Consider the following 25089-nt stretch of genomic DNA (forward strand, 5'->3'; position numbering starts at 1 on the left):
CCCATTCTCTGTCTTATTGGGAGGCCCACCCTCATTTACAATCACCTGTGTCTGCAAGGGTAAGCCCACCCAATCTGGGGTTTCAGTTAGCAGACTTATTTTGCTTTCACACTAAATTAAATGCTCCAACATTGCCTTTACATGTAACACTGATAATTTAGCCTGATCTGCCATTCCTGAGTTTTATTTATTTATCAGTTTTATAGCCCCAAGTGGGTAAATAAGTTGCCTTTTCCTTACACCAATATTTATTGAGTATTTATTATATACTAACCATGTAGTAAAGATTCGACATTTGTTACTTAATCATGAAAACCCAGCAATTACTAGTATTATGATTAATATTAGCAATGTTCATGCTAATGAAATGTAATGCCAATGAAATGTAAAATCAGCCTAGCACAGTGTTTTGTGCATAGCCTATGCTCAATGAATGCTTGTTGCAATTACCAATGGCTATGGTATAGAATAGCTGATTTAGCAACTATTCATACCTCCTGTTTTAGCCAACCCTGAGGAAGCTCACAATCTTATAGGCCTTGCAGTTAACTAAGACTTGTTCTTATTTATCCTCATAATCTCACCAGCTAGAAAAAGGCCTTCATGAGGGTAAACGTTTTATAAGCATGTGTTGAATTTATATTTAATAGCAGAAAACATACCACTTTGTCAATAGGGACATGATTTATGTTAGCATTCAATTCTAAGAGAAACCACATCAGTGGATCCCTCCAGAATGGACATCACTGACAAAATACAGAGTTTTAAACAGTGGTATTGTAGATGATGACAAATTAACTTCAAATTTTTAAAATACTTGGCCGGGCGCGGTAATCCCAGCTCACGCCTATAATCCCAGCACTTTGGGAGGCCGAGGCGGGTGGATCACGAGGTCAGGAGATCAAGACCATCCTGGCTAACACGGTGAAACCCTGTCTCTACTAAAAATATGAAAAAATTAGCTGGGCTTGGTGGCGGGTGCCTGTAGTCCCAGCTACTCAGGAGGCTGAGGCAGGAGAATGGCATGAACCCAGGAGACGGAGCTTGCAGTGAGCCGAGATCATGCCACTGTACTCCAGCCTGGGCGACAGAACGAGACTCCATCTCAAAAAAAAAAAAAAAAAAAAAAATTTAAATACTTAATTGTAATAAAAACTGAAGACAATATAAAATCAGAATTTAATAAAGGCAGCCAGCCATACCAGGTGCTATTTTCAGTATTTAACTTGATACAGGAATACAGCTTAGAAAACTCCCTGGAATGAATGGCTGCAGTTCCATTTATTCTCTAAATCAGTCATTCTACAACTATTCAGAAAACAAATGAGAAGGGTATAGAACATATAATTTAACATAGGAAAGACTGTCACATAAACAGGTAATCATAATAATGTGATGATGACTATTGGGTGGGAAGTTCAGAGTGTGATAAACGACATTACCCTAGGCTTGGAATGCTGAGGAAGGCTTCAGGAAAGAAGTAACAAGTAACTTTAAAAACACAGAATGAGTAGGAGCGACCTAAGGAGGACAGGAGAGGGAAAACTCTGAGGTAGAGGAAACCAAAATGTGCCGAACGCTCAGAGTTAAGAAAGTGCATGGTATGTCTGGGGAGCTAAAAGAAAATTAAAATGTATGAAGTGTAGTGGGCAAGGAGAAACAGAAACTTACAGAGAACAAGATTATAAAGGGCCATGCTGAGGAGTTTCAAGGATTTGTCCTCAAGATCATAGGAAACCTTGCAAGATTTTGTGCCTGGAGTATCATAATACCTTTGCATTTTTGTATGATAACTTCAACTTCAGAATGTCACCATTATTTACAGAATGGAAACCGCTGTCAAGATGGAAGCAGGGAGACCAGTTAGAAAACTGTTCCAGTGGTCCAAAGAATATATAGATGATGGTAGCTTGAACTTGGATAATGATATATAGATGGAGAGAGTTAGAATCATTTGAGATCAACTTAACAGATTCAAAGTGACAAGACTTACTGAATATTTGCTCGGGGAAGGTGAGAGAGAGGGAGATGCCAAGAATGACTTCCAGGATTTTGAGGAGGAACACCTGAGTAGATGGCAGTAGAACCCTCTACTAGCAGAAACAAAGGAGGCATTGGTGTTGGGGGGTAGTATGACAGTTGTAGTTTTGGACATGTCCATGGAACATTCAAATGAAAATGTCTAGTAGTAGGAGTGGTAGAAGTTAGTAGTAGTAATTATTTTCACTTACAACCAATTCTTCTTTTGGTAAGAACTGGGTAATAGCCATTTCAAACCACAGTTAAGTCTAATCTGGTTAGGACTAGTTCTGCTATTTATTGAAGCAAGATTCATATGCTTTTAACAAAAGACAGCATCAGGAGTTGAAATTCTGCTATGGCAATTACTGAGTTTGAAATGTGTTCCTTCCTAGACTTAAGTCCATAGTACATTGTTTCTCCCCAAAGAAACATTTGTATCTCAAGTCCTGGGAATAGTATAAGGTCAGAAACCTAAGATTCTGTGTTAAAGAGAATGGAAGAAAGAGACCAATAATTGATCACGTTGACTGTGAATAGCATGTCTCATGCTGTATAAAAAGGAGTCATTTTAAGTTACTGACACAGACTTCTGAAGATTTTAGTACTTCCTCATTCAGATTACTTAAAAAAAAAAAAAAACTTCTTCCCCAGCAATATCCAAGGAATGACAGCAAGGTTTGTTTAAAGATTAATTCCAAAGCCCACAAAATGTCTGTTGAGGGATTATTTAAAAAACAATGGAGTAGTTTCTCTTGCCCAGGTATCCTCCTAATTTTTAAAATGCATGCATAAGTCATTTGGTATTCATTTTAATATAAAATTTACAGATATAAAATCAGACCAAAAAATATATTATTAGGTTTTAGACTTTGCTCAAATGATTTATGTAAAACAATATTTATATAGTACTCCTTAGTTAAAAACTTGGTATCTACTGGTAGAAAATAACCATTAGCAATTTGAGGCTACATTTTGAATTAAATATGGTTATGCTTGGTATAGCTCACACTGACCTTTTAACTGTCTTATTTTGTGTCTCATGATATCTAGATCAGCCAAAATTCTGTCCTTTTTAGCCAGTTCTGTTTCTCTAATTTTTCTGCTTTCTGCAAAGCTAGAATAATAAAAATACAAGATATTTTATCAACAGTAATTTATCATGCACACCAATAATTTATAAAGAACTTTCTGCTCAAAGAAATAGATTCAATTAGAAACAAGTAATTAAAAGGTAAGGGTCATTAAAAGAAACTTCATTTGAAAGATGACAGGGCTTAAGGCATTTCTTTATGGAATGGAGTTCTTTAAGAACGATGCTGTTTTATTATATAGATTTACCATATGCAATAGCCATATTTCATTTTCCACTTCCACAAACTATTTGGAGGTGATGAAAGCCTGGCTTGGAACCATTCATTTTTTAAACATCCACCTACTGCCTAAAGGGTGCAATTCTTAAAAATGAAAATGTGCAGACAGGTCGTCCTCAGTGTGAATTAAACTCATTTGTTATTTTCTAATGTATACCATTATTCTCAGTCTTATAGACCAAGGATCTCTTTATCAACTAAATTAGACATTTTTCCACGCAGAATACTCCATTCCAGTAAGAAAAAAACAGGCAAATGTGCAAACATGAGAGTTAGCTATCCTTGTGCACATATTAATTGATGAACCTTCTGTTCTTTGTATAAATGTGATGTTATTATGTTGATATTATACACATTTAATTCATTTTCTTATGATGGCATAAAATGTATTTCTCTCTCCCTTCAAATACTTGCTTGAAAGAAAGCAAAAACAAAAAAGTTACCATTTGGAGGTAGAAATGGTTCACCACAAGATACCCAGATGGCAATAGGATTTCTGAGGATGAGGATAAGCAAAGACTTGTCTATACCATCCAAACTATCAGATGTCACAGGTTTTGCAAATAATCCGTTTTTCACTTTCATTCTTGGATTTTCTGGTGGAAAAATGACACATTTATCATTGTTCAATGAATAATGAATAAATTTTTCTGAATTTGTTTATTCAAAATATTTTACTATTCATTAATAATTTGATTTAAACAGGCAATGCCAAAATCAGAGGCTAATGCATAATTTTGGTCAGAAACTTCATATACAACCCAAAAAATAAACTAATAAGATTGTAAAAATGTTTTAATTTCTTTCTTACACATCACCTAGTCCTGAAAGAAATCTGAGGTGGCTTACCAAAATACTTACTCTGAAATGAAAAAAATAGAGATAAAAAAATCAAGCACAGGGGAAAGGAGCATAGGAATAGACTAAAGCCAGGGATAAAGTACCTTAGTGTCCTTATATTTTAACTGAATAATAATATCTCATTCTGCTCTTTCTTTTTTTAAAAGAACAAAGTAATATATTTAGAAGAAATAGTGTTTGGCCTATTTACTCTGATGAACATCCAATAAATGTTAGATATTATTTTTATTGTTAAACAGAAATAAATACCACCCTGTTTTTACTCGCTAGAGATAAAGCAAAATTTGGGCTCTGAGCTTCCTAATGGCGAAAGCAAAGAGAAAAACACAATTTCCAGCTTCATATGGCCCACATATAGTGAGAAATTCCATAGAAAATGCACATTTCCTGTTCTGAGATCCGAGAAAAATTCATTTAAGGGTCCTCATAAAGAGGCTATTCGTGATATAGCTAACAGTACCCTGCAATAGAAAATTAATATATATTGAGAAGTTACTATATACTGGGTATTTTATTAAGGCCTTTACATACATTGTCTCATGTGATTCTAAAAATGATACTCTGAGACTCTGAGTTAGGGCTTATTATCAGTCCTCTTTTACAGATATGGTAACTGAGCTTTAGTGACATAGCTGGGTAGTGGCAGAGTAAGGATTAGAATCCAGGCCATCTGCCAACGAAGCCTGTGCTCTTAACCACTGCCTGCATAGTAAGCACTATGTTGAATTCTGACCAACTGCTGTTTCTTTAAAGTTCCTTAACGCAAACTGATGGCATAACACCAAGTCACAATTCCATAAAAGGGGGCAGCCTACTGATGGCTTTGCCTGATTTAAGGATACCCTTTAGAATATAGGGAGGAAGAGATGGAATCAAAAGAATGCCCTTTTGATAGTCCTACATTAATAATATTACTCCAATCAGGCTTTAAATAATAATTTAAAGAAGAGTGTTTGAAATTATAATTTTATAAAACCTGAAGTTCAGATATTCTGTATGCCAAATAAAGGCAGAAATACATGCTTCAGCATTCAGCTAGGCATTAAATGTTCACATAATTATTTCTTAAAACTCGTTTGAAGACAAAATAAGTAATATCCTATACACAAAAGTGATAAGTAATTTCACTGAATGTTTGGTAAATATCAACCAGGCATTGTTCTAAGCTATATATGTACGTGTGTGTATATAAATACACATATGAATATATATTCATATTTATGAGGACCAAATGAATATATTAATGATGATCAAATGAATACAGATATTGAATATATATATACATATATATGTGTTCAAGTGAAAATATATAGATATATTTGCTATGGTTTGAATGTGTGCTTTCCAAAATTCTGGTGTTAAAATTTAATGGTCAATGTAATGATATTATGAGAGATAGAGACTTTAAGAGGTGATTAGGTCATAAGGGCTTCTCTTCTTGTGAATAGAATTAAGGCCCTTATAAAAGAGGCTTCACACAGTGCTGGGCTCTTTTGCCCTTTCTGTTTTCCATTGTGTGAGGACAAAACATTCTTCCCCTCTGGAGAATGTAACCCTCACCAGACAAGCAGATCTACCAATGTCTTGCTCTTGGACTTCCCAGCCTCCTGAATTGTGAGAAATAAAGTTCTGTTCTTTATAAATTAACCAGCCTGTGGTATTCTGTTACAGCAACACTAATGGACTAAGACAATTTTATCTATATAATGGAGACATATTAAATATATATATATACACATATATGTGTGTGTGTGTGTATATCTATATCCATGGAGTAATTGACTATTTTACAAATAGTAAAATATGTACATTTTATGTAAGAAATTTAAAACAGTAAAATATAGTTAAAAATGTATCCTAACTTTATAAATAAGAAAATTGGAATACAAGAGTAGTTAAACAACTTACCCAAGGCCATTGAGCTAGAAGTGACAAAGCTGGGATTTGAACCCTGGTATTCTGGCTCCAAAACCCAAGTTCTTAACTTCTAAATTATGCCTCTCAATACAACCATGGAAATCTCATACTGAGAAAACTACTGAATCACTACTACCAAGACTTGCTTTTATTTAGCAGACTGTTGTTTGGGACACACACAGTTGCTGCCTTCAAATTGTAAACAGTCTAATAAGACACACAGCTATAAACAGATAGTTATCATGCAGTGTGCCCAAAAATGCAATAGATGGACATTGACTGGAGCTTCTGGGAGATAGTAAAAAGTGGAGAAGACAGAGACAGGGAAGGGGAGTTGAATGACAGTAGAAGCATAGAGAGGACACCTTCTCTTCTAATAGTAGCAAGAGATTTCCATTGATCCAGCCCCAATTTCTTAAGTGGTCTCCAGTTGGTTTTGGTTCTGAGTAAGAACAAAAAGTGATTATGTCCCATAAAGTAGCTGAACTGTCAAACATATTTTATTAATTATATGCAATTTATTTATTGTTTCAGTGCTAAAATAAAAATTTGCATTAATTTTTAATTTTTTAAATAATTCTGCAAGGTAAAAACAACATGACAATTTCATTGACACTCTTCGGGTCACAAAAGTAGCTTCCTATGATTTTGAAATTCTGAAAAAACTGACTAATGAAATAATCCCGTTTAACGTTTTCATGATCAAGCATAAATAGAATCAGCTAAATGCTGTAGATTGTAGCCAACCTTCCATACTTTCAACAATTATCTGTTCTTTTCCAACAGGAGCTGCATCTTGCTTTTGTTTCTCAGAGTCTCTCTGGAGCAAGGATTCATCTAGAGCCCATAAAACCAAATCACGCAAGGTAAAGATTGGGGTTCCATCTTTGGTATATACTTTGGAGGCTGCTCTGGCAAGCCCAGGTTGTTCCGTGCATTCTGTAAGAAGCTAGATAACACAGGCAGTAAGGATCTGACAGGCAAACGTGATAGGATTGGGAATAATCATTAAGAGCTTGTCATTCTAAAAATCTGAAAAAAAATAATTGAATTTGAGAAAATAGAAAGCTGAATTACTACTGATGTTGATCTTTGACTAGAGACTATTTTCAATATTAGATTGTCCTACCTAATTTCACAACAGTAGTCCAATCCAACTGTAAATTTCCTAGCTCCACAAATTTAATATGGCAGCTGACATATATTAATATATTTTAGCATCAGAGTATCTTCTAAGAATTGTTCAACTTAAAAATCCACTTTCAAATTTGTTGCTTTATGTTGTACAACTGTTGTAATACTTCATACTGATAAACCGCTTTAAAATAAGTAAGTAGTTAACCTTCAAACCAAGAACTGACAGGTATTATTACCTCCATTTTGCAGATGGAAAAACAGGATGAAAGATTAAAATTTTTGCCCAAGAACATAAAAGCCAGCTGTGGATCCCTGGGTGAATCTTGGAGTTGCTAACTTCTGTATTTTGCTTAGTCTATTGAATAACAATACCTTAATTAAAAAAAAAAATATTTTCAGCCAAAGAGGTGAGGGAATAGATACGTGTGCTTGCAAGGAAGTCTGCAGGGTAACTCCATATCATATCAAACATCACTTGTAAAACACATTGCTAAAGGCATTGGCCAGAGTGAATAGTCAAGAGAATCACCAAGTAGTGCAAGGACAAAGCTGGGCTTGGGCCTTCTAGGTTCTTCTCTCTTCCTATGACTACGAGGAGCAGCCCCCAAGGCAGACCACATATATCAACAAATAAATGTCCAGATACTCCAGATGGTGAATGAGGTGGCATCTCTTGGATGATTCAGATGACATACAACTTGAAGCTGGCATGAGAAACAAGGCAGAAAAAGGCATTCCGTCTAACACAAGAAGGAAGAAAATCCAGTAGCTTTGTTTTCCTCTTTCTTATAGATCTCTGCTCTGGAGCCAATCTAAAAACTGAATTCTGGTTTCTAGTTTTTCTAAGTCTGTATCCACTGACACACAATCAAATAAAATGTCTTTAAGTAAACAGAGTTCTTGATCTCATCAGCTTTAACTGGTGAATCTGGCCAAGGACATTTATCACTCAATCCCACCGCTTTTTCTTTAAGAAGAATTGCCATTATCATTACCTCTGAAGATGCAAGCAGCATTTAAGTGACAGCCACTTACAATGGGGAATGTTCTAGCCACAATTTACTTCCCATTACAATATCCATCCCAATTTTTGTATGCAATTATTTTCACTGCCTTCTGGTGTGTGGCTGCCATGGTACTGTGAGATGCAGCTTGCGTGCAGGTCTTCATCTGTAAAGACAATAGATGTGCTTGGTAATAACTTAGAGTTTTTTCAGCCTTGTCACATGACAAATCAATCTAATTTTTTAAAAAATAAATTGTACATTTACTCAAACTTTCTTGTTTTAGTTTGCTACACTTTAGTCTCTTAATAAATGTGTGTGTACGTGTGCTGTCCACATTTTGCAATGCTCTCTTCATGTGTTATAGATATTGAATACTAGAGTCAGAAGGATGTTGGATCCAAATTCTTCATTTCCCTCCCAGGCCTGTCACTCAGTCACTAGGTGATTTTGGGCATCTGACTTGTGTTTCTGGCATTCTCTTGTTTTTGTTTGTTTGTTTATTGGTTTTTTGCTTTCTCTCTGCCGTGGCCAGAGAGAGGCTGGATTAAAGTAATAATACACTAACATTACAGATAGCCTCTGAATTTTTAACTTCAGGATGATTCCACCATATGGTGGAAGATGTTGATGAATGGGGAGGGGAATGGTTGTAGCTTTAAATACATGGTAGTAAGGGTGGTGAACACCACTCTTCTGCTTTTCCTTTTGATCCCAACCTAGGACGCTGCTCTCAGGGCAAAGTTCTGTCTGAAATTCTGTAGCATTGGGGATTCTTTCCAACCAACTCCTCACCATCTCCTTAAGATTATCCTACTATCTTCAAAGCAAACCCGATGCTTTCAGGTTTCCCAGAGGACTGACTTCCTTTCTCCTTCAGAGCTATTACTTCTGTTGATGTTTTTTGTAACCCCAATGCGTATCAGGATTAGGGAAGGGAGGAGGGTGATCTGGGGATGGGGTGAGCAAGCCCCGAAGAGCACACCAGACTGGAAGATACATTCCACCTTTTAGGAATCGCTCCTTTTTATTCAGGTATGTACGTTCCCTTAGTTTTTACTTCTATAGTTGAAAGGGAGGGTTTTTTAAATGGTACCATTTTAAACAAAGGTTATAGGAAAGTGGTAGAGTTTTTTTTTTTTTTTTTTTCCTCCATGAACTCTAAATACTGCTAGACATAGATGTGTGAATTCAGGCACCCAACCTGAACAGTCATTAAAAACAACACGTCCAATTCCCCGTGAAATGTTCCATAGTAGTAAAAAGAAGTTTTTTCCTGTGGATATAGGCAAAAAGCTGTTCCGCGAAGTAAAGATTTGCAGTTACTTCCTCACCTAAAAGCAACACTGAGAACAGTGAAATATGTCAGTAAATGATTAAAGCTGCAGAAGTGCCCAATTAACTTCAAAGAGTCTATTGAACTATTAATAGACAATGCATTTTAAATTACAATGGGGAAAAGGAAATCAATGCAGGTAGAATGGTAAAGGTGCATCTGAGGAAGATGAATTGGATGAGTGGAGATGAACTTGAGTGCAAGGCAGATAATGAATGCATCAAAGTTTCCAAATTGTTGCCATACATGCATTAGCAGAGCTCAGATCATTACATACCTCAGCCACACTGATGACCTTGAAGGGCCCTTGTAAGAAGGGCTTCTGAGTCTTGGTGCCTGAAATACAGAGGAATGGAACACCTGGAAGCAATTGTTTCAGTCCTTTCTCTGTTCTCATGGATTGTCCACAAGCCAAGCAGAGCATAGCTTTTCTCTTTCCATCAGGTGAGAGAGAACAGTATCCCTAAAATGGGAGACAAAGATGGCTTTACATAGGAGCATCTAAGTTGTTATAGCATTGCTGTAGAACATTTTACAATATAAATATAGCACTTTTAACACCCCAAAATGCTAAATTTAAAATTTTATGGTAAATTTAAATTTAGCATAAATTTAGCCAAAACGCTAAATTAAAAAATTTAAAGTATTTCCAAATTCTGTAATGACAATTCAACACCAATGAATATAAACTCTGTGCAAAATCAGCTTCTTGGAGATGGCCAGCTCCAGATTTGGGGCAAGAAATATACAAGACAATCAAGGAATATCTTGTGTCCTGAAAGAAAAGAAGCCATCATCATGTCCAAAAGACACAGGAGCCAACATGAAGGAGCCTCCACTGCCCCAAAATGGGACAATTAGGGAGCAACAGAAAGACTGATAACTAAAACATTTTGAAAATGTTTAAATATATAAAATCCTATGAATTTTAATGATGGTAACAATATAAATAAAAACAAATAAACCCCAAGCCAATAAAAACAAAACTGCAACTTTTCAGAGACTGTTGGAAGTAAACTGGCATCAATTTAAAACTCTACAAACTGGCCACTAGAAATTGTGGCAGATTATTTGTAAAGATGGCCACAATAAAACCATCCCACTCTTATCTGCATGCCCTTTTAAAATGTGACATTTTTGGTTCTCCAATCGGGAAGTAGAATCTTTCTCCTTTTCTTCTTTCCTTGAATCTGGGAAAGGCCATGTGACTTGCTTTGGCCAACATAGCACTAACAAATATGATGCAAGCATATGCGTAAGAAGTGCTTGCACATTGGAGCTTATTCTCTTTTAGCTGCCATTGGAACCCCGAGACCACAATGTAAACAAACTTGAGCTAGCCTGCTCAAGAAGACATGTAGTTGAAGAATCAATGTTCCCAGCTAACAGCCTGCCAACCACCAGATGGTGAGGGATGCCATCTTTGACCATCCAGTCCCCATAAAAACATTCAACTACTAAAGAACCACCAGATGACTGTAGCCACATTAGTGACCTGGGACAAGACCAGCAGAACTGCCCAGCTGACCCCAGCTCTAATCGCTGGCTCACAAAGCAAAAAATGGGTCTTTTATTCAAGCCACTAAATTTTCAGGGGTTTTACACTGCAATAGATAAGTGAGATCAATAGAAAGAATTAGGCATTCATCCTACCTTCCCTTACAACCATATGTTTGAGTAGTCAAATATTGAATTGATGAGCTAAAGTTCTTCCTTCTATTAAAAGTTTAGTTAATCAATGTAGGAAAAAATGATAGAATTAGACAAAATTCACCCTTTTGAAAGAAGAGGGCAACACTGAGTGAAATGTCTTTGGGGAATTTTTAAACATGAAATCAGGTTGTAAACACCTGAACCCACTCATAACTATCATGACTGAAAATGGAAAACCCACACATTGCCTATGTGAGTGATAAACAGGAAACATGCGGGAAAACCTATGAAGATTCTGGCCCCAAAAAATATTAAACATAAATCTAACTACAACTATAAGACTCAATTCCATTTACAGAAATTATGAGGGATGGGGAAACAAGTCAAAGGATGCCACAAAGAAGAAAGTAAACAAATCCCATTAAGGGGCATTCAATATGAAAATGGAGCCAGACTACGCAACTGAGTGTCACATAGAGACCTTATTTGAATCTTGACACAAACCAACAAACCATAAAAATAAATTTTAGGGCAACCTGGGAAATTTGATTAAGGATAGAGTATTAGATGGCCAAAGAACTATTGTTAATCTTGTTAGCTGTGAGAATGGCATGATGAGTATGTCAGAAAATGTCCAAAATTTTTGGAAGTATGTGATTTATATGGAGGCGAAATAATATAATGTCTGGGGTTGGCAAACATGGCAAAACCTAGATAATAGTTAAATACGAATGATGGATAAATGAAGACTTATTTCCCTAGTCTCTCTACTTTGGAATATGTATGAAAATTTCAATAATAAAAATTTTAAGTACATTAGATTAATATAAACTACCTAATTTGTTTTTTTCTCACAATTTTCCTTCATTCTTTCCTACCAGAATCAGAGTCTAAGTGATTTCACTCAAAAATCAGCATTCAACTTGCATGAACATACAGTTTTCTAGGGAAAAAAATTTTCTCATTTTATTAAATTACTCTCTTTTACCCTATTTTTCTTTTACCTTTGAGGAGAAGGAACCACTTACTGGTTGATCAATGTTTTCTTCTTTAATCACAGATGATGTACAGACACCAGCGCAATTTGCTGATGTAATTTCCTTATCCAAAGCAGTGCTATGAAAAGCCACAAGTGCTTTACATTTTTCATGTAATGCCACTTGTGATTGGCAGCTCCATTGTTGTATGGCTTATATTTCTGAAAAAAGAGGCAAAATATGGAGTCAAATGGGTTCATGTGAGGGTTATAGTAGTCTTGTTTTTCATTGCATATATCCAGAAAGTGCAGATAATTACCATAATCCCACCACGCAGTGACAACTACTAGTCTTGAAATTTTAATGATTAGATATGAAAACTTTTATATGTTTATAAATACAATTATTTGATTTACAAAAATAGAATCTTAAAATGCATACCATTTGGTAACTGCAATTTTTTTTCTTTTTTTTTTTTTTTTTTTTTTTTTTGAGACGGAGTCTCGCTCTGTCGCCCAGGCTGGAGTGCAGTGGCTCAATCTCGGCTCACTGCAAGCTCCGCCTCCTGGGTTCACGCCACTCTCCTGCCTCAGCCTCTCCAAGTAGCTGGGACTACAGGCGCCCACCACCGCGCCCAGCTAATTTTTTTGTATTTTTAGTAGAGACGGGGTTTCACCATGGTCTCGATCTCCTGACCTCATGATCCGCCCGCCTTGGCCTCCCAAAGTGCTGGGATTACAAGCGTGAGCCACTGCGCCCGGCCTTAACAATATTCCCTGAACCTTTTTCTAACATCTTTTAAAAATATATACCATTTCATTTTAGGGATGTTTTACTAATCTCCAATAGTTAAACATGTAGGTTCTTTCTCAAAATTTCTCTAAAATAAACAAATAGTGTAAATAAATATTTGGGAAATCCATGATAAATTTTTTAGGACAAATTTCTAGAAGTAGAGTTGCTGATAAAAAAAATCATTTTAAAGATTATATCAAAGTGCCTTCTAGAGAAATTATTTTACTTTGCACTTGTGCCAATAATATACTAAATGACCCATTTTCCTTATATTCTTGCCAAAAAATGGGCAATATTTCCAAAACATGAATATAATAAATGAAAAAAGTACTTTGTTGATATTTTAATTTACATTTTATTGATTATCAAAGAGGTTTATTTTTTAAGTACATTCAGTTAAACATGTAATAGAAATAATATATTTATTCTAATTGTGAAAGTTGGCTCAAGTACAAGTAAAGAAATAGTTTCAATTTAACAGAACTTAAACCAGTAGATTAGTTCTAACTAAATATGTCATAACACCTCAAGGAACTTTTATAATTAATAACATCTGCTTTACCAAGCGAGAGCTTAATAGCAAAGAAGAAAATAAATGAGTCCCAAGAATTGATTTAATGGGTCAGACAATAAAGCCTCCCTCAGAGGTCTGAAAAACCAAAGACTATATTTTCAAGGGACAGAAAAGGGTCTAGTAGCATTAACCTACCATGCCTCATTTTTATTATTTTACATGAACTTTAATATTTTCTCACAAACCAGTTGTTTCAATAAATACAACACCAGCAACAAAAAATTCTTGAAAGGTAACCCAAATTACCTTGGGGTCAAATTATTTCTTATGAAATGGTTACCTTGGGAGAAACCATCCATATCTATAATTTTATGAAAATGATTAAGGTACTAAAATTGTATGTGTATGAGGTTGTATGTCACTGTGGTCTGTACTGAAGAGGCACCTGACAGAGAAGAATGTAATGTTATATGTACTCTATCTCCTAGAATAATTTTTTAGTCCATATTTATCACCAGGATAGAAGACTTAATTAAGCTTTGGTATTTTTCCAGATTGCTATGTCTCAATTTTGGATTCACAGCCTGCAAAACAAGTTGCCTCATTGCTATAAAAAACACAGAATGAAACAAATGTTATTTGGAGGCAATCTATTCTGTTCAACAAGAGGATGGAAAATACTGAGGAGGACACAGAAAGTAAATGCAAAGCAGGAATGCTTCTTCACTTTCTCCCTTACTAGCAAGGAAAAACACATATTCGTTTAGGAGTGGTTTTGGTTATAAGCATGTGAGAATGACAGAAAAATGTGAAAAAAAAAAAAAAAAGACCTTTCTAGGTCTTTGTCCAAAACTCAAATGAAGCCAGACTTCTCTGGAGTCTCCATAAATTGTCTGGCTGCTATAAGCATTTGCAACAGTGAATGAAAAGAGAATTTCAAATGGGTCGTTTGGTAGAATTAACATTGAGGATCTTGCATCCTTCGGGAAGACCTCTCTGACTAGGTTCTTTCTCTCCAGCTGCCAAGGCCTTTAGAAACGGGAGCCTTGCATATGTTCCTGATTATCAAACTTAGGTGCATCTAATAGCCATCCACCTGCCTGCAGCCACCACTGAGATCATAAGCTTGATGAATGCTGTTGGGACAATTTCTCATGCTTGCCATTGGGTTTGATTTCACTAACTAGCATAGTGCCTGACATGCAGCAAGCCCACAATCACCATCTGTTGGATTAAACTAAATTAGGAGGTACATGAACATGTTCAATTTAAAATCTACGCAGACTATGGTAAATATTTTAACAACATTCAAATAGGATTCTATGACTTTTTTTTTTCCTCCACTACAAGGAAGCATAAAGCTTTACTTAAATTTAATTAAAAGGCCATGACTAATCTTTAGCCATGTATAGCTTACCTGAACAATAACTGGACAGCCACAAACTTCATTTCTAGTCTTGATCATAGAGACTGCCAGCACAAGGTCAGGGTTACTCACCAGGTGAAAGGTCCTTGGGAAAACAGGATTAGCCATATTATAAAGTAGCATGACCAGATTAGATCTCCCTCTGTGCCACTTAGCACTGTGTTGCCTCTCAGCTCCATGCATGCTCTGTAATAATGAATGTGAATCCTTTAAGAATTTCTCCCCTACAGTAAGTGTGATGTTAAGCTTTCTCAGTAGAGAGTGCTGGAAGAAGACTGCAGGATGAAGGGGCTCTCCTGCTCTTTCTGGCTGTGGCAGGGGGTCAGCGGTTGGGAGTGAGAAGACCCAATGATGCTTTGTTCCAGCCAGGTGCCCAGGAAGCAGGTCTCCCGGCACCTTCATAGCCCGGGCTTGCCTATTGCTCCTTTGCTCACTTTCCCCTGACATGGACACCACATGCTTCAGGCCTCCTAGTATACCACCATTCCATTCCCTCTGCAGGCTGCTGTGCCCAGCAACAGACTGCACCCCCCTATATGTTCCAGAATAGTATGTCCTGCTCACTCAGTGTTATGGTTTGAATGCCCCTCCAAAACTCATGTTGAAACTTAATTCCCAATGTGGCAGTATTAAGAAATGGAGTATTTAAGAGGTGATTGGATCAAGAGGGGTCTGCCTGGATTAATCCACAGATGAAAGGGTTAATGAATTAATAGGTCATAATGGGAGTGAAACTAGTGGGTTTATAAGAAAAGGAATGTGACATGATGTTCTGTGCTGTATGATGCCCTGTGCCATATGATGACCTGTGCCATCTCAGGGCTCTAGAGAGCCCCCCGCTGCAAGAAAGCTCTCACCAGATGCACCCCTCAACAATGGACTTGCCAACCCCCAGAACTGTAAGAAATAAATTTCATTTCTTATAAATTACCCAGTTTCAGGTATTCTTTTTTTTTTCTTTTCTGGGATGGAGATTCACTCTGTCACCCGGGTTGGAGTGCAGTGTCATGATCTTAACTCACTGCAACCTCTACCTCTTGGGTTCAAGCAATTCTTCTGCCTCAGCCTCCCGAGTAGCTGGTACTACAGGCATGTGCCACTACGGCCAGCTAATTTTTGTATTTTTAGTAGAGATGGGGTTTCACCATGTTGGCCAGGCTGGTCCAGCCAGGTGATCTCAGGTGATCCTCCCACCTCAGCCTCCCAAAGTGCTGGGATAACAGGCATGAGCCACCATGCCCGGCTCTGTTTTAGTTATTCTATTATAAGTAACAGAAAATAGACTAAGACATCCAGCCACCACAGACAAGCTCTGGCCAGGTATGCCAGCAAAACTGCTCTGCAATTCAGTGGAATGGAACCATACCTTTTCTAATGAGTCCTGAACCCCAGCCTTGGGGAAGGGACCCCATTGCAAGTTTATCCTTTCTTGGACAATCTCCTTCAGCCATAGGGTGATATATATTATATACATATGTAATGTACATGGGTATATATACCCTGATTTACTAGCCTGGGTAAAATATGGAGGATAAAAAGACTGTGGTTAACATAAATGGAATTTTCCATTGAGTTCTACTACATAGTATAGCCCACGGTTCACTAGGTTTCACCAGCTTATCAAAACAAATGAGTTTTAAAAGGCACCCGTCTACATGAAAGAGAAAAAAGCAATATGCTAAGGGAAGATGTGCAATAAAGCTCAGAATTACTGTCACTGTGCAAACACACTTCTGCCATGGGACATATATTGTTCTGAATCATGCCCACACCTAATCAACAAGACTTCTGCAAAAACTCTCGTCCGGGCACGGTGGCTCATGCTTGTAATCCCAGCACTTTGGGAGGCCAAGGCGGGTGGATCACGAGGTCAGGAGATCGAGACCACGGTGAAACCCTGTCTCTACTAAAAATACAAAAAATTAGCCGGGCATGGTGGCGGGCACCTGTAGTCTCAGCTACTCGGAGAGGCTGAAGCAGGAGAATGGTGTGAACCCGGGAGGCAGAGCTTGCAGTGAGCCGAGATCGCGCCACTGCACTCCTCCAGCCTGGCGACAGAGACCGTCTCAAAACAAAACAAAAAAACTCTTTTGTCCAAGTCTGTCTGGGTGTCCCTAGAGGGTGACTTGTGCTTATCAGCAAATCCTGTCCCACTGGGCCCCCTGATGCTCCACCTCTTCTCTCTGGACTCTGACGTTTCCAATAAGGGATCAACCAATATCACCATCTCCCTTCTACTAACTGCCTCTCTTTTCCGTGGCTTGACATGAGGAGCTCCCAAGATGACAAAAGTACAGAATGTTCTGCAAAGTGGGAAGAGATGGAAAGAAACTGTCCTTTTCTTTTGTGTTACACATGGTTAGATTTTCCAAAGCAGTGATACACATAATCCAACATCTCATAGAGTTTTAGGCAGACAGACACTGAGCAAGATTCAGAACTAGTATTCTCTTCCAATGACCAAGTATTCCTGGGTCAAACTCATCATGCAATGGCTTTCTCTTGCCGTAGGGTCACATTCTCATTCCCCATGCATGTCCACCCGAATTTATCAGCCATGCTCAAACTGCAATTTAGATTTAAGTGGGGACCTCTACTATAATACAGAAAGCCGAGGCAGTAATATAAATTGCTAAATACAATGTAGAAATGAGGAAACACTAGGATGTCAGCTCCATAAGAGTAAAGACTTTTTATCTGTTTTGTTCTTCGTAAAGCAACAGCTCCTAAAACACTGCCCTCAATAACCCTTGGCAGCTGAATATATGAATTCTGGTTCCATATGGCAAACCATTCACAGAAACAAAAGCCTGCTGTCCTACCTACACATTGCAAAGGCAGCTTAGCCCAGGTGAATGGGGCAAAGAAACACTTTCACCAGGTCTGTCTACACAGTTGGTTTTCCCGTCTTTTCTAACACCAGCCCAGCGAGTTCTCCTTGCTGGAGGCTTTGCTCATCTCAGTGAGCAGAGTAAGACCAGCTCCTCTCCTGCCCACGAAGGGCTCGCTGCTGCCACCTGCTGAAGCTTGTGCAACCTCCCTCAAAGTACTGATTCATAAGCCTTTTCATCACAAACTTTTTGAGAAGCCAGTGAAAATCTCAGCTCTTTCCCAGAAAAAATAAATTGCACAGATGCACAAATATACACTTTGTACACTATTTCCAGAGATTAAAGAGGTCCCTGGAGACCCACCATATCACCCTAATGGTAGAATTTGAAGCAAACCAATCTAAAATACAGGGTATTGTTTTCTTTTTTGTTCGACTAAAGAAATGTTCCATATGCACCAAAAAAAAAAAAAGAGAGAGAGAGAGAGAGAGAGAGAGAAATGTGTAATCAACCAGCATGGACCTAACAGCTATCAACATTCTGTCATTCTCATTTCATCCATTCCCCTCAACTTTTAAAATTTTTATTTATGATAGAATGTCTTACAACAAGTCTAAGATAGCTTTTAATTTTATCTGTAAATACTACAATGTTTCCAATTTAGGACTTCTTTTTTTAACATTTGCCATTGAACAATTATTGCACCCAACAAAATTAATAGGACTTCCTTAATGTCATCAGATAGCCAAGCTGTTTTATGTTTCTCCTGATTATCTCAAAACTAACCTTTTTACAGTACTGTAGTTGGTTCAAATTTGGATCCAGGACCAGACATTGAATTCGGTTGATATATTTGCTAAGATAGGAATTAGTTTACACTGCATGAGTGGAAACCACAAATTCGTTATTTTATGAAGGTGGAGGAAAGAGGGAAGGTGTGTGTTGGGGGAAGGATGGGGAGTAAGTTAGTGAAAAGTATCAAAAAATTTGAAAATTGGGGACTTTTTAGAATTCTTATTTAATCTCTTCATTTCATAAAAATGACATTGATGAGAGTTCAGTCTTGAGCCCAATGGCCAGATAAAACTATACCCAGGAGATCAGAGGTAACATTCCTTCTCTGAATCTGATTGTGGATAAATTGTATGTAGCTTACCTAGCATTTACATTTGATTTTATTCCCTTCCTCTTCTTTGGCTAGGATAAAGAATTATCAGCTAAGTTAAATAGAAGACCCAGAACTCTCAAATATACTTCAGCTTGTTCTGTGGGGACCATGCTACATTTATTAGGATCCTATTCACCTTTTGATATATTAAACCCAAATATAATAGGATTACCTGCTGTCTTCCTGGTGTATCCAGTGCTGATGACTACCATCAGATTTCTTCTCCACCAAAACCACCTCCATGCCTGACCAGAGATTGGGACCTTGGACCCCCAAGACTAGCTGAGGAGCAGCATGGCTTATAATCTGCCCATCTCTGTATTCGAACTGCTGATGGCAATGCTTGTGCAATTTACTATGCTTTGGTGAACAGCTGAGATAAAGAAACCTCCATTAGTGGCAGAAAAATGTCCCATGCGCTTGATCATACACTTGATGTGCTGAAGATTATAAGTCCTGTTGGTGAGAGCTCCAACGTGAACCATGTTAACTTGAGATGATAGACTATATCATTAGAATGACGGCAATGCTACTAGCATTGCACTTCTAAGCTGACATAAGAAGTAGAATTCTGAGCTTAATTTGTAACTTAAATAAATGTTTACCAGGAGAATATTTGAAAAATTCATTAGCAAAGAGAAAACAACTTCAGTTGACAAGGTAATTTAAAGAGGAAAAAGTAAAATTTAAAATTAAGTAAGAGAACGGGGGCAGGGGCATGTAGAATCAAAACAGAGAAATAAAGGAATTCTATTCAAACTATGATTGTTTCTATCCTCTATCTACAGTATCCGTGGAAACAGAACACCATTCTCCAAGTTTTTAACTCACCTCTAACAATTCGTAGCACATCATAAAATAATGATGCACTAATAATTTAAATGACTCTCTTACTTAAGGATCTTACATTAAGCAGAAGTAACATATTACATATCACAACACATTGTCAATTAAGTTAATCTATAAACATCTATTAAGCCCCTACTGTGTGCATGGCCTAGTGCTAAATGTTGAAGTGTCAAAAACATTTAATTCACATGTTCCAGTAACTGCTGTAATGTCAAGTAAATGTCTAAAGATTACGAAATAATACAAAGTACTATATATTCCGGTCATTTCATTGGACATTGACAGAAAACATTAAACTAAAAACGAAGAAACTGCATTTTCTTAATTTCTTAAAAACATCAGGGCATCTTAAATGCTTATTCATAAGTTCACTCACACATTCATTCAACAAATATACAGGCTCTGTGCTCAGTTGTCAGGAGGCAAAGGTGGATAAGCATACTGTTTAATAGAAAAAAACACACAAATGAGTAAGATATTATACACTGAACAAAATAAACCAAAGAGTAAAGGACCTTCCCACAAATTTTGTAAATATTTTAATAAAAAACATAAGACAAAAATGTGCATGTTGATAGAAATGGCAGCTAACAGCAGTGAAAATTCTTAGGAATATATGTGAGAAAACTAACACTAGACAGAAATCTTTAAGAGGAATCCTTTGCAACTTTTTACCTGTGTTCCTTCTGTGGTTCCACATTTTCAAAGAGCTCTTTTTCCATTTTCTTTGGAAGACTGTCATCCTCATCAAAGTCATGCGAAGTTTCCTGCCAGGCATACCTGAGAAGTGTGTGACAAGCCTTCAATCGAAGATGAGCTCTTGCATGTGAATCTCTATCAAGGTTCAGAAGCAAATACAAGTCTAAGAAATCTCATTTGTGTTCACAGAATTTTTTTCTGAGGTGTAGTCTGATCATATTCCGCAGGATGTTGGTGGATCTATAAATATTATTTCCATAAGGGTGCCTAATATTTGAAATTCACATCTTACTAATACATCATTTAGATCTTCTAATATAAGGCTACAAATAAAATCCCTCAATCACATAATAAAGAGCATTCATCTTTGTCATGTTTACTCAGAAAAAAATGGGACCACGTATTGTATTTCAAAAATCATAAAGATTGACTACTCGGTAGTTTGAGAAATTCACAATGAACATGTAATGAGACTCCCTCTGTCTACCCCATAATTGGGTCATAATTCTGACTGGAACAGTACAGCCTAGATTGCCCAGTTTTGTAAAGTTTACTCATTAGACAAGATTAAGAAACCTTAACTTTTCCAAGATTTCTCCACAGAGAAATCTAGAGAAACTCAACTAGCATCTGCACATATAAGCCAGCTTTTGATAGAGAATAATATACTAAACAGAGTAAATAGTCATAGTTTGAATAATTGAGTCAGCCTTCTGGCTTCTTACTAAAATGAAGATATAAAGGGGATCAGTAGCCACCATATAGATCTGTATATATAAAGTTCCAGGCCACTGTTGAGAGCACATTTGCCTTCAGTGGGATTGTGATATGAAGACTGCTTAACTGAGGAAGGATAAATATACAGGCAAAGCAGCAAGCCTGTTTCAGCACTCTAAGTATGCATACCTATAAATAAAGTTCTCTGGGACAGACTGATCACCAAGGTGCTTGTCATAATTTGATGTAACTACAAGCATTATTAAATTACCAAAATCTTCAGGGACAATTCCTGTGCTAGCAGAGCTGACCGTACTCTTTTCAAATGTAATAGAAGTATTACATGTGGATATGAAACTGGTGGGTAATCACTGCCTCATTCAGAACTGCAGGCCGCACAAGTGGCTTCTGAAGGCAAAAATGCTCCCTTTACAGTTTAAAAAAAACAACAGTGCCATCTTGTGTTAAAAATAAAAACCACAGCTTTCTCATCAATTTCATTTCTTTGGGGAAAAGGAAAAAAAAAAAAAAAGTCATTCTTAGTTTTAACAAAGTTAGCAGGATGCAAACAAGATTCTTCACCCAAATCCAGATGTTTAACTTTCTTACTCAGAATTTCTCTATCAGCTCTTGAACTTCCTGGCAAATGAGGTATAGTCAAGTCAGGTTTAGAACAGTCATTTTTCAGTCCATCTTGCTTTATTAATTTGTTCATTCATAGAACAAACCATTTGTTAGTTATTCAGTCCTTTAATCAATATTTATTGAACATCTACAAGACAGGCAAGTTATCAGTGCCCATGGAGCTTACATTCTAGTGGGAAGAGGAGAGATTAAATAGACAAGTAAATGAATAAAAAAGATACATGCCATAAGTTGAATAAAATAGGATATTGTAATGGAAATTGACTGGGACAGGGTAAGGTTTACTTTAGCAATGGAGTCAAAGAAGGCTTCTCTGAGAGGTGATGTTTGAATTGAGACATAGACAATAGGAAGGAGCCAGCCACGTGAGGATCTAGAGGGAGAGCATTCCAAGCAGAGAAAAGAACAAATGAAAAGGCTATGAAGCAAGATTATGGTTAGCCCATTTGAAGAACAGAAAGACAGTGGTGTGACAGGTATGCAGTGAGTGAGGGGATGGTAGTTCTAGATGAGGCTTAAGAGGTGGGCAGGTACCTGTGATTCAGTGAGGAAATGAGAAAGTTTCCCCCACTCTCTATGTTCCAAAAGTCCTTTTTTTCCTGCAAAGCACAAAAGTGGTAGGCAAGTGCTACCAGAATTTCTTTTCCATTTTTCTTATTGTTTGTGCCAGACACCTTTATGATAAAAAAGCAATCAAAAAGGATCCTTCTAGATTGATGTTCTAGCTGCTGGATTTATGCACGTCCCTCCTTAAATCATCCGATTTTTCAAATACGCAAAAACCTCCAAACAAGGCACATTTAAGAAAGTCTGGGAAAAATCTTACAGTGACTTCCTAATGTAAGATGATTTAGGATTATTTCAGGATCATGTCATCAGAAATGGTTCAAATGACTAGTGACAGCCTGGAAAATAGATAACCCTGTGTATTAAAAAATATTTCAAATAGTTTAAGGGCTGCCAAGTAGAAGAGGAATAGGGCATAGTACAGAGAAACACATGGAATAATAAGATGGAGATGGTCTAAATAATTATTTAAATGTTAAAATGGGCCTCCTTGAAAACAGTGATCTCTCTGTTATTAGGAGTATTCAAGAAGAGGCTTGAGCAAAAGAACCTGCTTGGAATATGCAGGAGATGACTGCATTGTACTCTGAGAGAACCCAATCACTTTTAACCTCAAGGACTCCAGGCTTTCATGAAATCTCTGATTCAGAACAATGAGGATCTTTGCTCTTAAAAATATTTCTTTCTTTTTTCTTACTTTCTGTTTATTTTTTTCCAAGTGCAGAGTAAATTACTCAGAGGCTAGATGACACATTCTTTAGAAGGGGATGTGAAAGTTCGTGGTCAATTCCCTGACTGTTGAGAAAGATGCCATCTAGGACCAATCGTTCTCTCTGAAAAATGCCTTCTGGTGCCTTTGTTAGTGTCAGTCATAGGACCAAGTGAATCACCCATCCAAATGAGGAAGTTTGGTTCCTAAAATAAAGGTTCATATTCTTATAATTGAGGATAGAAACAATTCATAACAATGATATATAAATTATTTTCACAATTATTGCAGAGGTAATTGGCCAGGTATTTTTGGTTTTATAATTTGGAAACACATTCAATCTTTCCTTCATTTATTCAGTAAATGATGATTAGAACCCATGTGACAGTCTTTGCCCTCAATGTTCGCAGGCTGGTAGAGGGAGGGGTAGGCAAGGGGGAGAGGGACTGACAAGCACATTGCCACGTACAGTCATTGCTGTAATTGACTTCAATGCTAAAGTATCATTCTACAGATAAGTACAGGGCAAGTAAAGGCACTGCAGTGGAGAGAAATTCATATGTGGCTCAGAGGTCTGCAGCAGAACATAAACAGAATGTGCAATATGCAGGCGACAGCTTGTCGTTGCTGAGCTGGAGGTTGGAATTCATGTGGCAGAAAGAGACAGCGGGCATGGGAATGCAAATGAGGGTCAATGACAGGCATGAACCAGGGTCAGAAGGCCTTGGGATTCCAGATGAATACGTTTTTCTGTCTGCAATAGGTAGCCCTTAAAAAACTATGTGAAAAGGATTGTGCATTAGAAAGTTAATCGTCTACAGTTTAACTTAGAGGGGAATTGGAAGGAAGATATTACAGCAATAGAGAGAAATCAGAAAGCTATTTCAATGATCCAGAATGATAACTGTATATTAACATGTGTCTAACTTGAACTTAGGGAAGAAGTTTAATTTATCCTGAAGTCAATGATTATGGAAACAAAACTTGATGAATTCCTCAAATAAATGCCTACTATCCTAAAATTCTAGCCTTTTAAAAATAATAACATTATAACAATATTCCTGAAAATAGATCATTGTGATGGTTGAACATCGAAGCTGTGGTTGTATCATTTGCTGGAAAACTAATTAAATACTAGCTCTCACCTGCCATTAGTTTCACAAACTTGGCATGAGCTCCCTGCATGCGCTCTGTGCTGTTATCGGGCTAACAAGCTGAGTTCAAAAAGCAGCCAGGTAGCTTTTCAGGCTACACTGATTACTTACAGAATTTCACTGGAAGCATTTTCCATTGTTAGAGCATCTTCTTGCATTTGCTTTTCTTCTGGTCCTGTAACTTGCTTTTCTTCTCCAAAAATTGCTACGGGTTTATGCACAGCAAGCTTGTTTCCAGATACAATGTCACTTTGGACTTCTAAAACAAGAGCTGAGCAGAAATTCACAAATTGCAAAGACATATTAGTTACAATTGCAGAGCATCAGGAATTTAAAAACACACACTAAAATACAAATGCAAAAAAAGTCCATCTTTTGGTCTATTCGTAGGTTACTTATTAAACTCAGTTGAATTTAATTTTAATTTTTATAGATTCTTTATTCTCAAGATATTCTTAGTCAAAAATACTGAAAATAGGTCTTTCCAAAGATCAGTTAATTATTCTATATTGTAATTATTCAAATGGGCTACATTATTTAGATACATGTTTCTAGATCATTCTCTGGGATCCAAAACTCATCAGTGGAGGTCCCAGTCCCAGTCCCAGAGAAAGCCTTGAATGACACATGCAAAGTTTTACTATACGGTGTTCAAAATATATAATAGGGCAATGTTTTAAATTATACTAATTATTTTCTCTTTTTCTTTTCTCTATATGGACTTTTGTCCTGGTTCCT

General features: G+C 37.0%; 1 protein-coding gene across 1 annotated transcript in view; it reads right to left on the bottom strand.

Moving 5' to 3' along the window:
• DCDC1 (doublecortin domain containing 1) overlaps positions 1 to 25089 on the bottom strand; it is a 451976-nt gene that overhangs the window by 17911 nt on the left and 408976 nt on the right. Inside the window, 12 exon segments of the mRNA XM_030829012.1 lie at positions 3036 to 3098; positions 3101 to 3136; positions 3836 to 3988; positions 6927 to 7119; positions 8343 to 8546; positions 9925 to 10110; positions 12329 to 12441; positions 12444 to 12498; positions 15004 to 15097; positions 19184 to 19384; positions 20536 to 20694; positions 24463 to 24622. Of these exon segments, the coding sequence (XP_030684872.1) occupies positions 3036 to 3098; positions 3101 to 3136; positions 3836 to 3988; positions 6927 to 7119; positions 8343 to 8546; positions 9925 to 10110; positions 12329 to 12441; positions 12444 to 12498; positions 15004 to 15097; positions 19184 to 19384; positions 20536 to 20694; positions 24463 to 24622 (1617 nt within the window).

Source organism: Nomascus leucogenys, chromosome 15 (genome assembly GCF_006542625.1).
Source record: "Nomascus leucogenys isolate Asia chromosome 15, Asia_NLE_v1, whole genome shotgun sequence".
NCBI classification, from domain to species: domain Eukaryota; kingdom Metazoa; phylum Chordata; class Mammalia; order Primates; family Hylobatidae; genus Nomascus; species Nomascus leucogenys.